The 15,485-nt window shown below is 41.8% G+C and overlaps 1 protein-coding gene across 2 annotated transcripts in view; it reads left to right on the forward strand.

Moving 5' to 3' along the window:
• Nucleotides 1-15,203, forward strand: part of PTTG1 (PTTG1 regulator of sister chromatid separation, securin) — a 66,187-nt gene extending 50,984 nt beyond the window's left edge. Inside the window, exons 1-7 of one of the 2 annotated variants that reach the window (XM_060146521.1) lie at nucleotides 4,235-4,324; nucleotides 4,784-4,884; nucleotides 5,233-5,417; nucleotides 6,758-6,851; nucleotides 11,023-11,181; nucleotides 11,932-12,037; nucleotides 15,169-15,200. In XM_060146521.1, coding sequence (XP_060002504.1) covers nucleotides 4,794-4,884; nucleotides 5,233-5,417; nucleotides 6,758-6,851; nucleotides 11,023-11,181; nucleotides 11,932-12,011 — 609 coding nt within the window. In that variant the 5' untranslated portion in view covers nucleotides 4,235-4,324; nucleotides 4,784-4,793 and the 3' untranslated portion in view covers nucleotides 12,012-12,037; nucleotides 15,169-15,200. Of the gene's footprint in view, nucleotides 1-4,234; nucleotides 4,325-4,783; nucleotides 4,885-5,232; nucleotides 5,418-6,757; nucleotides 6,852-11,022; nucleotides 11,182-11,931; nucleotides 12,038-15,168 lie in introns of those variants that run through there. The other variant, XM_060146522.1, reaches the window with a different exon arrangement.
• The last annotated feature ends 282 nt before the right edge of the window (nucleotides 15,204-15,485 follow it).

Consider the following 15,485-nt stretch of genomic DNA (forward strand, 5'->3'; position numbering starts at 1 on the left):
CCAGCAGCCCCTGCGGCACCTTCCGGACGACCCACACATGCGCGCTAAGAACTCTGTGAGTCTCAGGCTCCCAGGCGGAGCTGGTCTCGCGAGATGTTGAGCTGTGTCCGTTTCTCTACTGTGGGTCTATAGAATGGGTTAGGTTTGAGCAGCTGCTTTTCCGCTCTGTTCTTTGAAACTTTTTTTTAAGAGTCGCCGCGTCATACGACGTAAAACAAAACAAACAAAGAAAAACGTAGTAGAGAGCAGACGACAGCTTAAGCCTCACTAGAGCGCTGTAAAATGAAGGGGGAAGTGCGTGAAGTTAAAAAAAAAAGTTAAAATTAGCATTAATTAGTAGCCAGGTAGTGTAACACGCTGAGGACAAGGTAAACACAAAGTGTCTTCCTCTCCTCGAATTTACATCATACGGAGTGAGAAAGACACTGAATTATTCAAAAATGTATAGTTCTAGAAAGCCGCTATGAAAGGTATACGAGGTGCTATGAGAACGTGAGGCATTATTCCGTAATGATACCTCGTCCCAATGTGATATTGTATTTTAGCATTAGGAAAAAAATACTATAAAACGATTTCCATTTTGGGAAAACAGTAATATTTATGACATCTCAACCTTCCTTTAAAGTATAATATGAAATAAAATACCGGAAAATATTAATGTTGGAGTAGAATTCCCCCCCCCCTTTTTTTTTTGGTCCTATCCTCTCTGTTCCGGTCATGTTTTATTTTTCAAAACAGTATGTGTTCCTTTCAAATGTCAGAGTGACATCCTTGCTTCAATAAGAGATCTCATCATAATATAATCTATTTTTTCTTATTAAGAATGTTCAGTGCCTAGCATAGGAATGTAAATATTAATTTTGATTTTACAGGGCAATAGTTGAAGGGACAGAAGTTGTCAGAAAATAGTCTGAAAGTGAGTAGTCTGAATCACTCACACTTTGCTTTTTTTAATATATATTTTATTTATTTATTTTTGGCTGTGTTGGGTCTTCGTTGCTGCGCACGGGCTTCCTCTAGTTGCAGCGAGTGGGGGCTACTCTTAGTTGCGGTGCACAGGCTTCTCATTGCAGTGGCTTCTTGTTGCGGAGCATGGGTTCTAGGCACGTGGGCTCAGTAGTTGTGGCACGCGGGCTCAGTAGTTGTGGCTCGTGGGCTCTAGAGTGCAGGCTCAGTAGTTGTGGCGCACAGGCTTCGTTGCTCCACGGCATGTGGGATCTTCCCAGACCAGGGCTCGAACACGTGTCCCCTGCATTGACAGGCGGATTCTTAACAACTGTGCCACCAGGGAAGTCTCACACTTTGCTTTTATCTCCTTAAAACAATTCCCAAAATTTGCTTGGAAGTGTTAGGGTGTATTTAGTTAAAACTATCAGGCACAAGCCAGGGAGTACATCTCTCAGAGGAATTATAGAATGTGCTGGACAAGAGAGAAGAACCTTTTGTAAGGTTCAGATTCCCCCTGGAGGATTCTGAGGAGGGTCTAGGGAAGCAGAAATCAATTCTGGATGGGTTGCTGTTTGATAAACTGGGATTGATTAGGATCTAGATGCAGATATAAGGTGAGGATGGTTTAGCAATTGGGTATCTCCAGTAATGGTCTGGGGTATAGCAGAGTGGGTTTGGGGCATCATTAGTAAGGAAACAGTTTTTACTCAAAGAGGGAGTGGTTGTGCATTTTACAGTTACTGCATGACCTTGGGAGACACAGTGCTTTCTGTTGTAGGGGGAAGACTTACCCTAGGGAGATATAAACCTTGCGCCCCAAAACTTCAGGAGATAAAGAATCCCCACTTGGAAGCTGTAGGTGTTGTTAAAGATAGAAGCCACAGGCCCAAAATGGTGTTACTTGTGCTAAAGCCCATGATACCAAACCTAGATTTAACATCTAACGTAATCACAACTTCAAAATGTAATCCCCAGAAATGTAATCCAATCAACCAGTTTGGAATTTCCTGGTCAGTACTGAAGAGGTAATATGTCACGTGGACCCTTTCTATCATCCCCTCACCCCCATCCTGCCTCTCGGAGGAAGAAGAGGCAATCAGCTGTAAAAACCTTGCTGTTCCTTGCCCCCTTCCCCGCCCCCCAAAGATGTCCCAGCCTAAAAATAATCCTTTCTATTATTCTAATAGCTCCATGCCCCACCCTTCTTCCTACAAAAACTTTTCAGCTTGTACAACCCCTTGGAGCATGCTTCTGGTTGCTAGGTGGGATGCTGTCTAATTCATGAGTTGTTGAATAAAGCCAATTAGATCTTAAAGTTTACTTGATTGAATTTTGTTTTTTGACAGTGTCATGCAGATTTGGTTTCAAAATGAACACTTTTGTGTGTTGATGATGTAATATGGAGCTGAGACATTTAGAAGGAGATACAGGGAGGAAATAAGGGGAGGGGTAGGGATAAAGGAGAAAGGACAGAGAAGGGGCAAAGAAGTTATGCATTTTTTGTCCTTCCTCTTTTCTTCATGATGTCCAGCATTTAATAAGCACTCAATAAATATTTGTTGAATGAATGAGACATTCAATCAATTTTGGTCCTGAAATGCCAGGGAAGATGGGACAATGAACTGGCATATGTTTCAAACCATATCTATGCCAGGTGTAGTGCTAAGCCTTTTGTGAAAGAGTAATGTAGGCTCAACTCCTCTCTCCCAACTTACATGCAAGTTAAAAAGTATCTGGTGACCTGTTGGGAGTACAGTTTGGATGACACAGGTCACCCTTGGTCTTTTGAACTGATTTCTTTATCTTGTTCAATATATTTCTATTTATTGTAGAAAGGAAAAGGTCATCAACTTTTTCAAGCACAATTTCTCCCCATATCTTGGAATTTGGAATTCCTTTTGTATATCTTTATTATTCCTCTGATCTTTTTCTCTTGTTCACCCTCTGTCCTTCCCCCACCAGCTTTGATGAGTATATTGTTGAGATGTTAAAAGTTTAAAATAACTCCCTATTGGGACTCGCCTGGCGGTCCAGTGGTTAAGACTCTGCGCTTCCACTGCAGGGGGCACGGCTCGATCCCTGGTCTAGGAACTAAGATCCTGCATGCCATGCGGCATGGCCAAAAACAAACAAAAAAAGTCCCAATTAAATGATAGAAGTTTAAAGGAAGCCTGAATTTTGTACTCATTAGGTCATTATTTTGTTCCTAAGTCAGATTCTGTATAACAGAGACAGCATCCTAACCTGAAATATTGATGATAGTCTTGCAATTAGGAAATAATCAGTCCATTTTGTAAAAATTGAAGTTTAATGGATTTATTATATTAGTTTCAGAATCAGTCCATCTTAATCACAAGCACCACAGAATGACACAAACACTGCCGTTTTATCTACCTGTACTTTCATTTCTTAATTTTTAATTCTGCCCTGCTAGTATTCACTAGACCTAATATAGGTTTTTTTCCCCACCGGACTATATATTGACTGTATATGTATTTTTTATTTTATTTATTTTTTTATTTTTTTTGCGGTACTCGGGCCTCTCTCTGCTGTGGCCTCTCCCATTGCGGAGCACAGGCTCCGGACGCGCAGGCTCAGCGGCCATGGCTCACGGGCCCAGCCGCTCCGTGGCATGTGGGATCTTCCCGGACCGGGGCACGAACCCGCGTCCCCTGCATCGGCAGGCGGACTCTCAACCACTGCGCCACCAGGGAAGCCCTATATATGTATTTTTTATATCTCTAATTGAAATACAACAATTATGTATCCGTCTCCCTTCCTCATTTTCCCGATGACTACAATACAATGCCTTTCCTCCAGTGCTGCCCCTTCTTTTTGATTTGATCTGCTCTATTTACTCTCTGGAAAAATAGTTGATTAGTTGAAGACTTTAGGAAAATAGTTCTGTCACCACCTCACCTTGACTTTTTGAACTTCACAATCTTCTCATTTGAAAACGTCTTGGACACCAAAGTGTCTCAGGAAAAAACAAACTCCAAAAACCAACTCTCTGTATCTTGGTATTACAATAATCATCATAATTATTTATTTCTTGGAATTGGAGACCATATTTACTCCCCTTCTATTTCTGTGGGGAGCAGGTTAAAAAACAACTAGAAATCCGTGATCAAGGTGTCAGCGTGTTTGATATTTCTCCGCCCGGGAAACTAGCGACAAAGTTGCCGGGGGAAGCTTTCGGGGCGGAGCCCAGGGAGCTTATGTTCCTACCATTGGTTCTTCCCGGGAGCCTCCTCCCCACTCCTGCCCCGCCTCCTGGACGGATGAACCAATAGCGGCGTAAGTTGTGGTTTAAACGCCGAGGCCCGCGCGACAGCTGGAGATCGTGTCTCGGAAGAGTTTGGCTGTTGTTCCCGACGTGGGTGAATGGAGCGGTCGCGAGTGGTTGGGCGGGAGGGGTCCGGCGGGGTAGGAAGCGGGGCTGGAGTGGGGGGTCTGGGAAGCGGGGTCCGTATGTCTGGGAGCCGGGGCTGGGGATTGGGGGCTGGGACTAACCCCGGGACGTCTGTAGCGCCCAGCCCGTTGAGCCACGGCCTTTGGACTGCGTCCGCAACCCACGGCGGTTCGGTTCCGATGGGTAGCAGGGCCTGTGCCAGTCCCAAACCGCCAACTCTTCTGGAATTTAGGGCCCCTGACTCAGGCTTCAAGAGTTAAGAGCTGGATTAAGTGCCTGTCGGCTCAAGATCGGGCTTCTCTCTCTGCTTAGCTCTTGTTTTTGCATAGACGTGCCCAGGGTAGAAAGTGGGGTCTGTGCTACACCTTAGGTTCTTTCATCTTCCCTAACTCCCAGGGTTTAATGAGTATTTCACACCCCTAGGTAATCCAGAATGGCTACTCTGATCTATGTTGACAAGGAAAATGGAGAACCAGGCACTCGTGTGGCTCCTAAGGACGGGCTGAAGCTGGGGTCTGGGCCTTGTAAGTATACAGGCGGCAATCAGGTACACAGGTATTGTGAATCAGTGGTGGGTGTGGCCTGGAGCTGGGGGAGGCATTTAGTATACTTTGCCAGCAATTGGAGTCAGGTTTACCCAATACTGCTACTACCAGGTTCTTGTTATGGATCTCTTTTTCATGTTCAGTATCTTAATGAGATTATTTAAGAGGGTACTGAACTGAAGTACTGTTACGCATAGGACCATGCCGCTGTCGAAAAGGGGTTAAGTTTGGGTGTGAGAATTAGGCCACGTTTATAGGCAAGGTCAGCCTTCAAGTTGCACAGGCGTTTACTGCTGGAATAATCTCACGGTAAGACTTTTTCTTTAGCAGTCAAAGCTTTAGATGGGAGATCTCAGGTTTCAACACCACATGTTGGCAAAATGTTTGATGCTCCACCAGCTTTACCTAAAGCTACCAGAAAGGCTTTGGGAACTGTTAACAGAGCTGCAGAAAAGTCAATAAAAACTAATGGACCCCTCAAACAGAAACAGACAGCCTTCTCTACCAAAAAGGTAAGTGTTGGCTATAAATAAAGATGCTGTTTAAACACTTCAGCACTTGTGACTCTTAAAATGACTATTGGCATCCTACCCGACTTTCTCCTGTGTGAACAGAAAGAAATAGAGGCTAGCAAACATAGTTTAGCAGAAGAGGATCATCATACTGTCTTTGTGGACTTCCCCTGTAACTCAAGATCACGTCTCAGTAGCAGCTGGTGAATTTTTTTGCCTCACCTGCCCTTAATGAGTGTCTTGAAGCAGATTGATTGGTAGAATGTACTTACAGATTAAAAAGTACTGAGAGGGAGGGTATTTTGCAAGAGGTCACGTTGCTAATATAACAGCTCAGGTGCTGCCATCCTTCTCCCCTCCTTCCAGAGCAACCACCAGTTTTTTAGGTTATAACGTGGTAGCATGTTGACCTTGGTATGTGTGTTTACAAACTGTAGGTTAGTGCATCCTAGACTGAGAGGACTTGGCTATGAAAATAACTTTAGCATGTGGATTAACACTTCATTTCACTAATTGTTTTGTTTAATGTGTATTAGGAAAAAACAACTAGTACTTGATCTCAAACTGAGACGTGTGGTTTTAGGACAAGGATGTCTTTTTAAAAAAACTGAGTTGAGTAAGAGAAATGTTAAAGGCAAGTATTGCAAGGATATAGCAAAAGTGATGAGAATCTGACAGAACTGAAATGTGGGAAACCTTGCCTTAGGGATTTCCTCTAGCCATGCACATGTGACGTAAGCATAAATCAAGACTATGCAGGTTTCCATTTTGGCCCACCATTGTGGACTGCCTGCCAATTCCAGACTAGGGAATTATCCACTGTGGGCTTCTAAAGTCCTTGGCTGTCTTTGGCTGCCTCTTACTCTGTGTATTTGAGGAACACAAATTGGTTTTTAAAATTAACCAAGCAAATAATTTAGGTAACACTGATGGACACACCAACGGAAAATTATATTTCCAACAGCCAAAAATGGCTTCCAGGATTAGCTTCTGTTCTAGGTGATTCATGCCCATTTTCTCCTTTGTTAGGTTGGGTGATTGAGTCAATTAGTTCTGAATTAACTCCACTCTGCATTTTGATAACTTATGCTAACAGGTGCTGATACTTATATTTTAGAATTAACTTTTGAGCCATGATATTAGAATTGCTTGCTGAATTGTATTTGTGTGTAATTTTGAGAATGAAGGATTATGGTTTCTTAGAAGTCAGCATGAAATTGAAAACAATTTAAAATGTGGTGAAGCAGTCGCATGTCTTAAAGAAGCCCTATGATCTCTTGTACTAATCAGTTGACAAGCCTTCCGCTCTCACTAATGTATGTTTTCTTGGGTTGTTTTAGATAACTGAGAAGACCGTTAAAGCAAAAAGCTCTGTTCCTGCCTCAGATGACACCTATCCAGAAATAGAAAAATTCTTTCCCTTCAACCCATTAGGTAATATCTTTTGGTATCGCACAAATGCTTTAGCCTTGAGTTTCTCTTAGGATCCAATTCAACTGTAACTTGATATAGCTATGAATAAGACATGTGATCCAAGACTGTAACAAGGCTGTCTCAATCTGGGTTGCTCTGAACAAATACACTTGTGAATTTATTTGTAAGGTATAATCTTAGGTCAGAAGAGGAATCCGAGCTAAGATGTGGAAAACATTGTTCCTGTCCTCAAAAGCTAACCACCTAGGGGGAGATTACACCTATTCAACGTTAGGGGACAGTCTTCTTAGAAAACAATTTAGAAAGAGGGCTCTATGTCAAGTTGAACAATGCCTGAGGGCTTCCCTGGTGGCTCAGTGGTTAAGAATCCGCCTGCCAATGCAGGGTATGCAAGTTCGAGCCCTGGTCCGGGAAGATCCCCCATGCTGCAGAGCAACTAAGCCCATGCACCACAACTACTGAGCCTGTGCTCTAGAGCCCTCGAGCCACAACTACTGAGCTCACGTGCCTAGAGCCCGTGCTCCGCAATAAGAGAAGCCACCGCAATGAGAAGCCTGCACACCGCAATGAAGAGTAGCTCCCACTCGCCACAAGTAGAGAAAACCTGTGTGCAGCAACGAAGACCCAACACAGCCAAAAATAAATCAAATAAAAAATAATTAAAAAAAAAACTTAGTTTCTTTCTAAGCTAAAGCATTTAGTCAGCAATACTAACTATATACAAGTTGTGAATCCAACCCTTGCTTGTCCTATTTCTCCACAAGCACATTAAATATTTCTAAAAAAACCCCCCAAAAAACAATGCCTGAAAAATCCACATAGCCAGTGAAAACGTGCTTTTTTTTACTCCTTCAACCTGCTATACGTATCTGAGATATTTTCTGTTACAGAACCAGCTTTTCAAGCTTTAATTTACTCACATTTGAGGAGAGGCTACCATACGCCAGGCACGAATAAGCTTGGGATGCAGTGGTTAACAAGACAGGCCCCACCCTGAGAAGCCCATGATTTGGAGGGAAAGTCAGGCACTGAACAAATCATCTCACTTTGAGTGTGAGCAAGGAGAAACGCAGGGCCTGTTAGGGGGACTGAACCTAGCCTGTAAGAGCAGGGAAGAGTTCTCTCAGGAAGTGACACCCAGTGGAGTCTTGAAGGATATAAGGAGATAGTTGGGTGAAGAAAGGATAGGGCAGGGCAAGAGCACCGTAGCAGATCAAAGTGTGTGCAAAGATCCTGAGGCAGAAAAAAAGGACTGGAGTGGTTCTGGGAAGCTGAAAGGCAGAGGTGAAGGATGGTACTGGTGAGGGGGTGGGGACAAATCACACAGGTCCTTTGAGATTTCTGAGCTGGATTTTTTGCCCTTTGATCCAAAGAGTATTTAATCATTCCAGTAGTATACATCTAGGTTGTTTCTGGCTTTTATATATTACAAAACAGTTATGCAATTATTGTTGAGAGTTTGTGAGTCTCTCTGGAGAGTAAACTCCAAGAAGGATTGCTGGGTCTCAAAGCTGTGTGATTAAGTTTTGATAAAATGTGGTACATCCGTTCTAATGATTACCATTCAGGAAAATGAAGTAGATTTATGCATATTGACCAGGAAAGAGGACTAAGATATGCTGTGTTGGAGGAAAGAGGTATTGCTAAGTTGCCTTCCAAAATAGGAGCATAAATTATTGAAGCCACCTTCAGTGGATGAGGATGCCTGCTTCCCCTGTAATCTAACTGCAAATGTTTTAAAGCTCTAATCTTTATCAGAAAGGTAATTGGTACTTTATTGTTTTAAATTGGGGTATATGAGTGTGTCTGAGCATATTTGACTATTGGTCATTTATAGTTTTTTAATTTTCTGTTTGTATCTTTGTTTTCTCTTGATTTTTGTGACTTTCTTACACTGTGTGTATGTGTGTTTAAGTGTGTAAAGAACTCTGTGGATAAAGGTAATTAGCCCTGTATGTTGCAGACTTATTTCCTCTGGGGTCTTTTGTCTGTTTATGCTTTCCTTTACAATTCAGTGTTTAAATTAAGTAGTCACATATCACTCAATTCCTTTTTGAATTCTGAGCTTTATCAGTCTTGAAAAAGAATAGACCAATTCCTAGTATTTAGGCTTTAGAGAACTTTCGCACTTCAGAATATGATGGTTCTCCGTCCATCTTTGTTCTTAGCTTTTGAGAAAATGCTTAAATTAACCTCTTGGGGAGTTTTGTTAAATTACAAATTAAGTTTTATGACTGTGATCAGTCTGTTCAAATTGTCTGTTTCTTCTTGATTACCTCTTCGAAAAGAGGCAAGACTCTAATCCTACTTTTGTTACTGTCAAGAAAAATTAGTTGTTTTAAATAATTCCTAATCTGAAAGGCACTTGGATTTTAAGAAGAAATGTTGCCTAAAACAGCATTTCTTAAATTTGTTTTAGGACTTATACACTCTTACAAATTAGTGAAGACCCCAAAGAACTTTTGTGTAGTGTTTATGTATTCTATATTAGAAATTAAAATTGAGAAATTAAAAAAGAATTTGTTTAAAAAACAAACACATTACATTAATGTACATAGCTTGAAACAAAATTTTTTTACATGTATAAATTGTGAGAAGAATGGCATGGTTTTATATTTTTGAAAATTTGCTTAATTTGGCTTAACATAAAACAGCTGGATTCACATGGATTCTGCAATCTGTTGCATCTTGTTTTGGTTGAAGTATATGAAGAAAATCTGGCCTTATGCAGACATGTATTTAGGAAAGAGAAGCATTTTAAGTCTTTTATTTTTTATTTTTTTTGCTGTATGCAGGCCTCTCACTGTTGTGGCCTCTCCCGTTGCGGAGCACAGGCTCCGGACGCGCAGGCTCAGCGGCCATGGCTCACAGGCCCAGCCGCTCCGCGGCATGTGGGATCTTCCCGGACCGGGGCACGAACCCATGTCCCCTGCATCGGCAGGCGGACTCTCAACCACTGCGCCACCAGGGAAGCCCTTAAGTCTTTTAGATAAGTATAGATAGTTTTCTTTGCCATTACACTAAAATTCAACAAGTGGCTGTTTCTGTAGGCATAGTTGCAATGTGGAATCCAAAACCGTTTCAGTAAACATTGTATGCTCTGACAATAAAATCCATTGGTCTGTTTTGCATTTTGAAGGAAGGTTATCCTGCATTTATCACCATTGATCATTTAGAAATACTGGTACCCTGGGAAATGTAGGTCATGTTGAAATGTTTCATTATGAAGTATCAAAAGCACACTCATTAATATCACCGCTGATCTAATCAGAAAAGTCTTCAGTATTAGGAAGTTCTTAAGCTAATGCTTACAGATAAGTTTACTGATATTCCAGTTTTTTTTCCCCTTGAAATTGTGAATTTTATCATTGGCAACAAATACCGTTTCCCTTTAAGTGGTAGACTTCTTTCATTCCTCGGAGAATAATGTGCAACACATATCCAAGGCTGAGTTACCACAGTTTGTCTTTCAGTTCTTTCAAGTAAATGGTGTCCAGGAATAAGGCCTCTAGTTTAGCTTGCAAATCAAATAATTGCACGAATCTTTTTTTCTTGGAAAACACCATGGTCCTTCAGTATGCGGTAGATGTGTTTTGTGGCATACTTCACATCATATACAGAATACTAAAAAGACATGTTCTCAAGGGTTGAGAGCTAATAAAATTAATACTGTTTACTGCATGTGGTAAAGTAACATTATGTGAAACGCATTTTTTACTGCAAGTGAATGGCAGCGAGGAATATAGTGACTACTAAGCATAGTTTATTGCCACTGCCTTGATTCACGCACAGCAGTTTTCTCTACCATTGCTTTTGGACCATCATTGTAAATGTCAACACAGTGGAAAAAGGTATTAATCTTATTATAAAAAATGGTTTGAGGGCTTCCCTGGTGGCGCGGTGGTTGAGAGTCCGCCTGCCGATGCAGGGGATGCAGGTTCGTGCCCTGGTCCAGGAAGATCCCACATGCCGCGGAGCAGCTGGGCCCATGAGCCATGGCCACTGAGCCTGCATGTCCGGAGCCTGTGCTCTGCAACGGGAGAGGCCACAACAGTGAGAGGCCCGCGTACCGGAAAAAAAAAAAAAAAAAAAAAAAGCTTGAGCTCATGGACCCTGTGAAAGCTGACCACCCTGAGGAATGCTGCCCTGACAAAGTACTTTTCTGTGGCAGATTTCGAGAGTTTCGACCTGCCTGAAGAGCACCAGATTGCACACATGCCCTTGAATGGAGTGCCTCTCATGATCCTCGATGAGAAGAGGGAGCTTGAACAGCTGTTACACCTGGGCCCCCCTTCACCTCTGAAGATGTCTCCTCTACCGTGGGAGTCTAGTAAGTGAACGAGTGCCCTTCTAGAAGGTCTGTAAACAATCTGTCATAACACTTCCATTACCACGGGGACAGGTTGTGCAGAAGGTTAGCCTGTAAGTAATTTCTATCCTTCAGACTGCAGGGATAAGGTTTCAGGATAATGAAAACTATTCTCAACTGGTACTGCTTTTTAGTCCCAAATGCCCAGTAAAATTGTCATTCTGGAATCGGGACAGTCTTAGATACAAGCAAAACCAGAGGAAATTTAGTGTGTAACTTCTTACGTTATAAGCTGAAGTATAATAAACTTGCTTGGAATGAGAATTCCAAGCTACACCCAAAGCTCGTGTAGGATCAAGACCCACGTAATAGCATCAACTGGCAAACCTTTACTGCAGAAGGTTTGAGGTCTTGGTTCAAACTGGTGGTCAAAAGCCATCATCAGTATGTATTCTATTTGTTCTGATGGAATACCTCACACTATTTGCTCAATTGCATTAATGATAATTGTTGGCCCTTACTTGGGTCTCTAAGGATGATGGAATTTCAGGTACTTCTATGATTTATCTCATAATGAAGGTTAATTCTGTGGCCGCAGCCACTTTCCAAGAAATAAGTGAGAGCGGGTATGTGTGTGTGTAGGTGGGGCGGGGGTAAAGATTCCTTAGACAAAGGGAAAAACAAGAATTCATGATTAAGAGTGACAACTAGTGTGTGTGTTGATGGACACGAGGATTTGCAGATATTGAACAAGAAATTCCTGTTTTCTAGATCTGTTGCAGTCTCCCTCAAGCATTCTGTCGACCCTGGATGTTGAATTGCCACCTGTTTGCTATGACTTAGATATTTAAATTTCTTAGCACTTTATAGTCTGTGGGTATGTATTAATAGTTTGTATTAATAAAGCAATTCTTTGTTTAACAAACTCTTCCTAATATTGTGGTTGGTATTGTTTGGAATTTGCTTAAAACAGTATGAAAACTAGTAGATGTGTTTAACAGACAAGAGTCTATAATCTGACAAGAGAAGTTTGTCCAAGTTAAAAAACTTCCCCTGAAACCCTCTGCTTTGTCTTAACAGCTTATTTTAGAAGCTGCCACTGTTTTCCCTGAAACATATACCCTGCCATATGTACTTTACTACCTTTTTGTGGCCATTAACTAGTGACAGTTAATAGATCTCTTAATAGGAAGAGCTACTTCCAGCTCATTGTGTCTGTTGCTAGGCATTCTTTATTGCTGGTTCTGTTTAGTTTCTAATGCCTTCAATACTCTGTATTCAGTGATCAGAATTTGAAAGGCTCTAAATCTGAGAATTCTGCCTCCTTGAGCTCTTCAATTGGGTTCTTTGAAGACCACAGCAGATAATTTACTGATAGTAAGATCCACTTTCTACCTATAGGAAACTCTATTTATTTGCTAGCTCTGTGTTGGGAATTGTTTTTAAGTCTTTAATAAGCATTATTGTGTTTCATGTTCATGACCCTGGTTTTCAGATGAGGACAGTGAAGCTCAGAAGTTGACTGATACATCAAAGACACGAAGAGCTAGAAAATGATAGAACTGGTATTTTGATTCCAAAACTGAGATTGGAATCAAAATATCAGATTGCTCATGGATTTTCCCTTTTTTCTTTTGGGCAGAGGGGCTGGATGATGTTTAAAAAAAATGAATTGTTGCCATCATTTTAAATTAAGAGTTTCACATATCTTTGGTTTTAGAGCTTCTCTTGGAAAAGCAGACCTGTTTATAGTAGGCCCTTGTTTCCAACACTTGGTGGAGTGGCTGCCTTTTACATGAAGTGTGGGTTTTCTGTCCTCTGAACCCTATGTGAGATGGTTTGAGGGGAGAACTGAAGTATTCCTCTTTCTCTCTTCTGTGACTCAGCCTATTTAACTCACTTAACTTGCCTGGGCCAGGCAGCCAATTGAATTTGATCCTTGCTAAATACTAACTTATATAGGAAGGCTTTCTCCTGAAACATCTGTTGCATCTATAGTCAAGTTAGAATGTGAGCCTTTTCTTTTCCATCGTTATTAGAGGAATCTGCAAGATATTAGGCATGAAACACTAGGAACACATATAGACTCTGATCCTGAGTTTAAAAATTCTTTTTTTAGTTTTATTTACTTAAGAAAAATGAAAAAAATTTTTTGGCTGTGCTGCTCGGCATGCAGGGTCTTAGTTCCCTGACCCTGGATTGAACCCATGCCCCTGCAGTGGAAGTGCAGAGTCTTAACTATTGGACTGCCAGGGAAGTCCCCTGACTTTCAAACTTTGACCCTGTAAACATAGCTGAACCAGCCTGGATTTCTGAAATTAGTAGAAAGACTTCTAAAAGAGAATAAAGTAAGACAACTCGGCACTTGACTTTAAAGGAGAGGATTAGACCTTCTATCCTCAGGTATAATAGGGCCACTTTGAAAAGCAAAGCCTAGTTTTGAGCGACTTTCATACCCTACAATATATTTAGAAACTTTGGAAAGTGGTTTGTTGAGGGAACAAAGGGCTGGGAGCAAGGCAACTGGTCAGTCCTTTACCAGTTAGTTACTGTCCTTGGTCAGACCTGGGCACAAGTGATCTTCTCTTCACTGCTGTTAGTCAGACGCAAAGTGCTTAATATTTGTTGACTCAGAATTTTAAACAGATGCTTTTCCATTAATATAGATAATTCTTTTTGTGGGTATTGTTGCTGTTTGTAAACAGTTTATTAAGTAGCATGTGTTTGGCTTCATTACTTGAGAAAGCTTATGAGAAGCCCTGTTTGGAAATCTAATCTGTCCAAGCAGTAATACCGTAGGATTAAAGTTTCTTTCAATCACAGTTCCCCTGCACTGGACTGAAACGTGCTCTTACCTACGTAAGGTTCATTCACACCTAACTTCTTTTTAAAAAAAAAAAAAAATTTATTTATTTATTTTTGTCTGTGTTGGATCTTTTTTGCTGCGCGCGGTCTTTCTCTAGTTGAGGCGAGTGGGGGCTACTCTTTGTTGCGGTGCACAGGATTCTCATTGTGGTGGCTTCTCTTGTTGTGGAGCACGGGCTCTAGGCATGTGGGCTTCAGTAGTTGTTGCATGCAGGCTCATTAGTTGTGGCTCAGGGGCTTAGTTGCTCCACGGCATGTGGGCTCGAACCCGTGTCCCCTGTGTTAGCAGGCGGATTCTTTTTTTGTTTGTTTGTTTTTTTTTTGTGTTTTTTTTGCGGTACGCGGGCCTCTCACTGCTGTGGCCTCTCCCGTTGCGGAGCACAGGCTCTGGACGCGCAGGCTCAGCGGCCATGGCTCACGGGCCCAGCCGCTCCGCGGCATGTGGGATCCTCCCGGACCGGGGCACGAACCTGTGTCCCCTGCATCGGCAGACAGACTCCCAACCACTGCGCCCCCAGGGAAGCCCTGGCAGGCGGATTCTTAACCACTGCCCCACCAGGAAAGTCCCACACCTAACTTATTCTTGCATTGGCATTTTTCAGGTTTCAAATTCCAATTAACCTTCAACAGGGACACAAAGCCTTTTAAATATATTAATGCTAATATTCTCTATTAGACTAATTCTGAACTAACCTATATAGGAAGGTTAGTCCCTATACCAAGTTCCAAAAGGGTCAATACTATGGCAGAAATGTCCTACGTTGACTTTGTTCTTTCCGGTAGTTTAATCATTTACCATTTATTGAGGCCCCGTGTGCTAGGGACCAAGCCTACGCCTACCATGGTTAAGTAGCAACATTGCCTCTGCCCTCAGGTGCCTGGCATCCAGTGGGAAGAGAGGTATCAAATGCCATTGTGATACAGGAAGATGCACGTGGGGGTGGGGAGGACCAGGAGTTGGGGAGCACTCCCCAGCCCAGTCTAAGGAAGGACAGGGAAGGCTTCCTGGGGAGGGACATATGGATGGAGACTTGATGGAAGAGAAGCATTCTGGGCAGAGAGAACAGCTTTTGCAGATGGCAGGAAGCAAGATAACATAGCTTGTTAAGTGAAAACTGCCTTTCTGTTTTTCTCCTGCTTTAGGCTTGAGCAAGGAGTGTGTTTGGCAACAAGGGAGTCTGGACAGTGAAGCAGGGGCCATATGGCTTTTTGAACTGTGCAAGGGGTTTAGAGTTTGTCCTGGGGGTGTTTGGTGCCATGGAAAGGTTTCATTTTGTTTTTCATTTATCATGTATTTAATAGTATTTTCCTGCATAATAAAGCAAACTAAAATGTACACACTTATTTTCAGCAATAGTTATACATGTATCTTAAATTGTATACAAACTTAGAAATATTAAATATCATTACAGAAAAATTTGAAATTATGACAAGATATATAGCAAAAAACACTTATTGAA

This window comes from Lagenorhynchus albirostris, chromosome 3, assembly GCF_949774975.1.
Source record: "Lagenorhynchus albirostris chromosome 3, mLagAlb1.1, whole genome shotgun sequence".
In the NCBI taxonomy this organism is placed as follows: Eukaryota; Metazoa; Chordata; class Mammalia; order Artiodactyla; family Delphinidae; genus Lagenorhynchus; species Lagenorhynchus albirostris.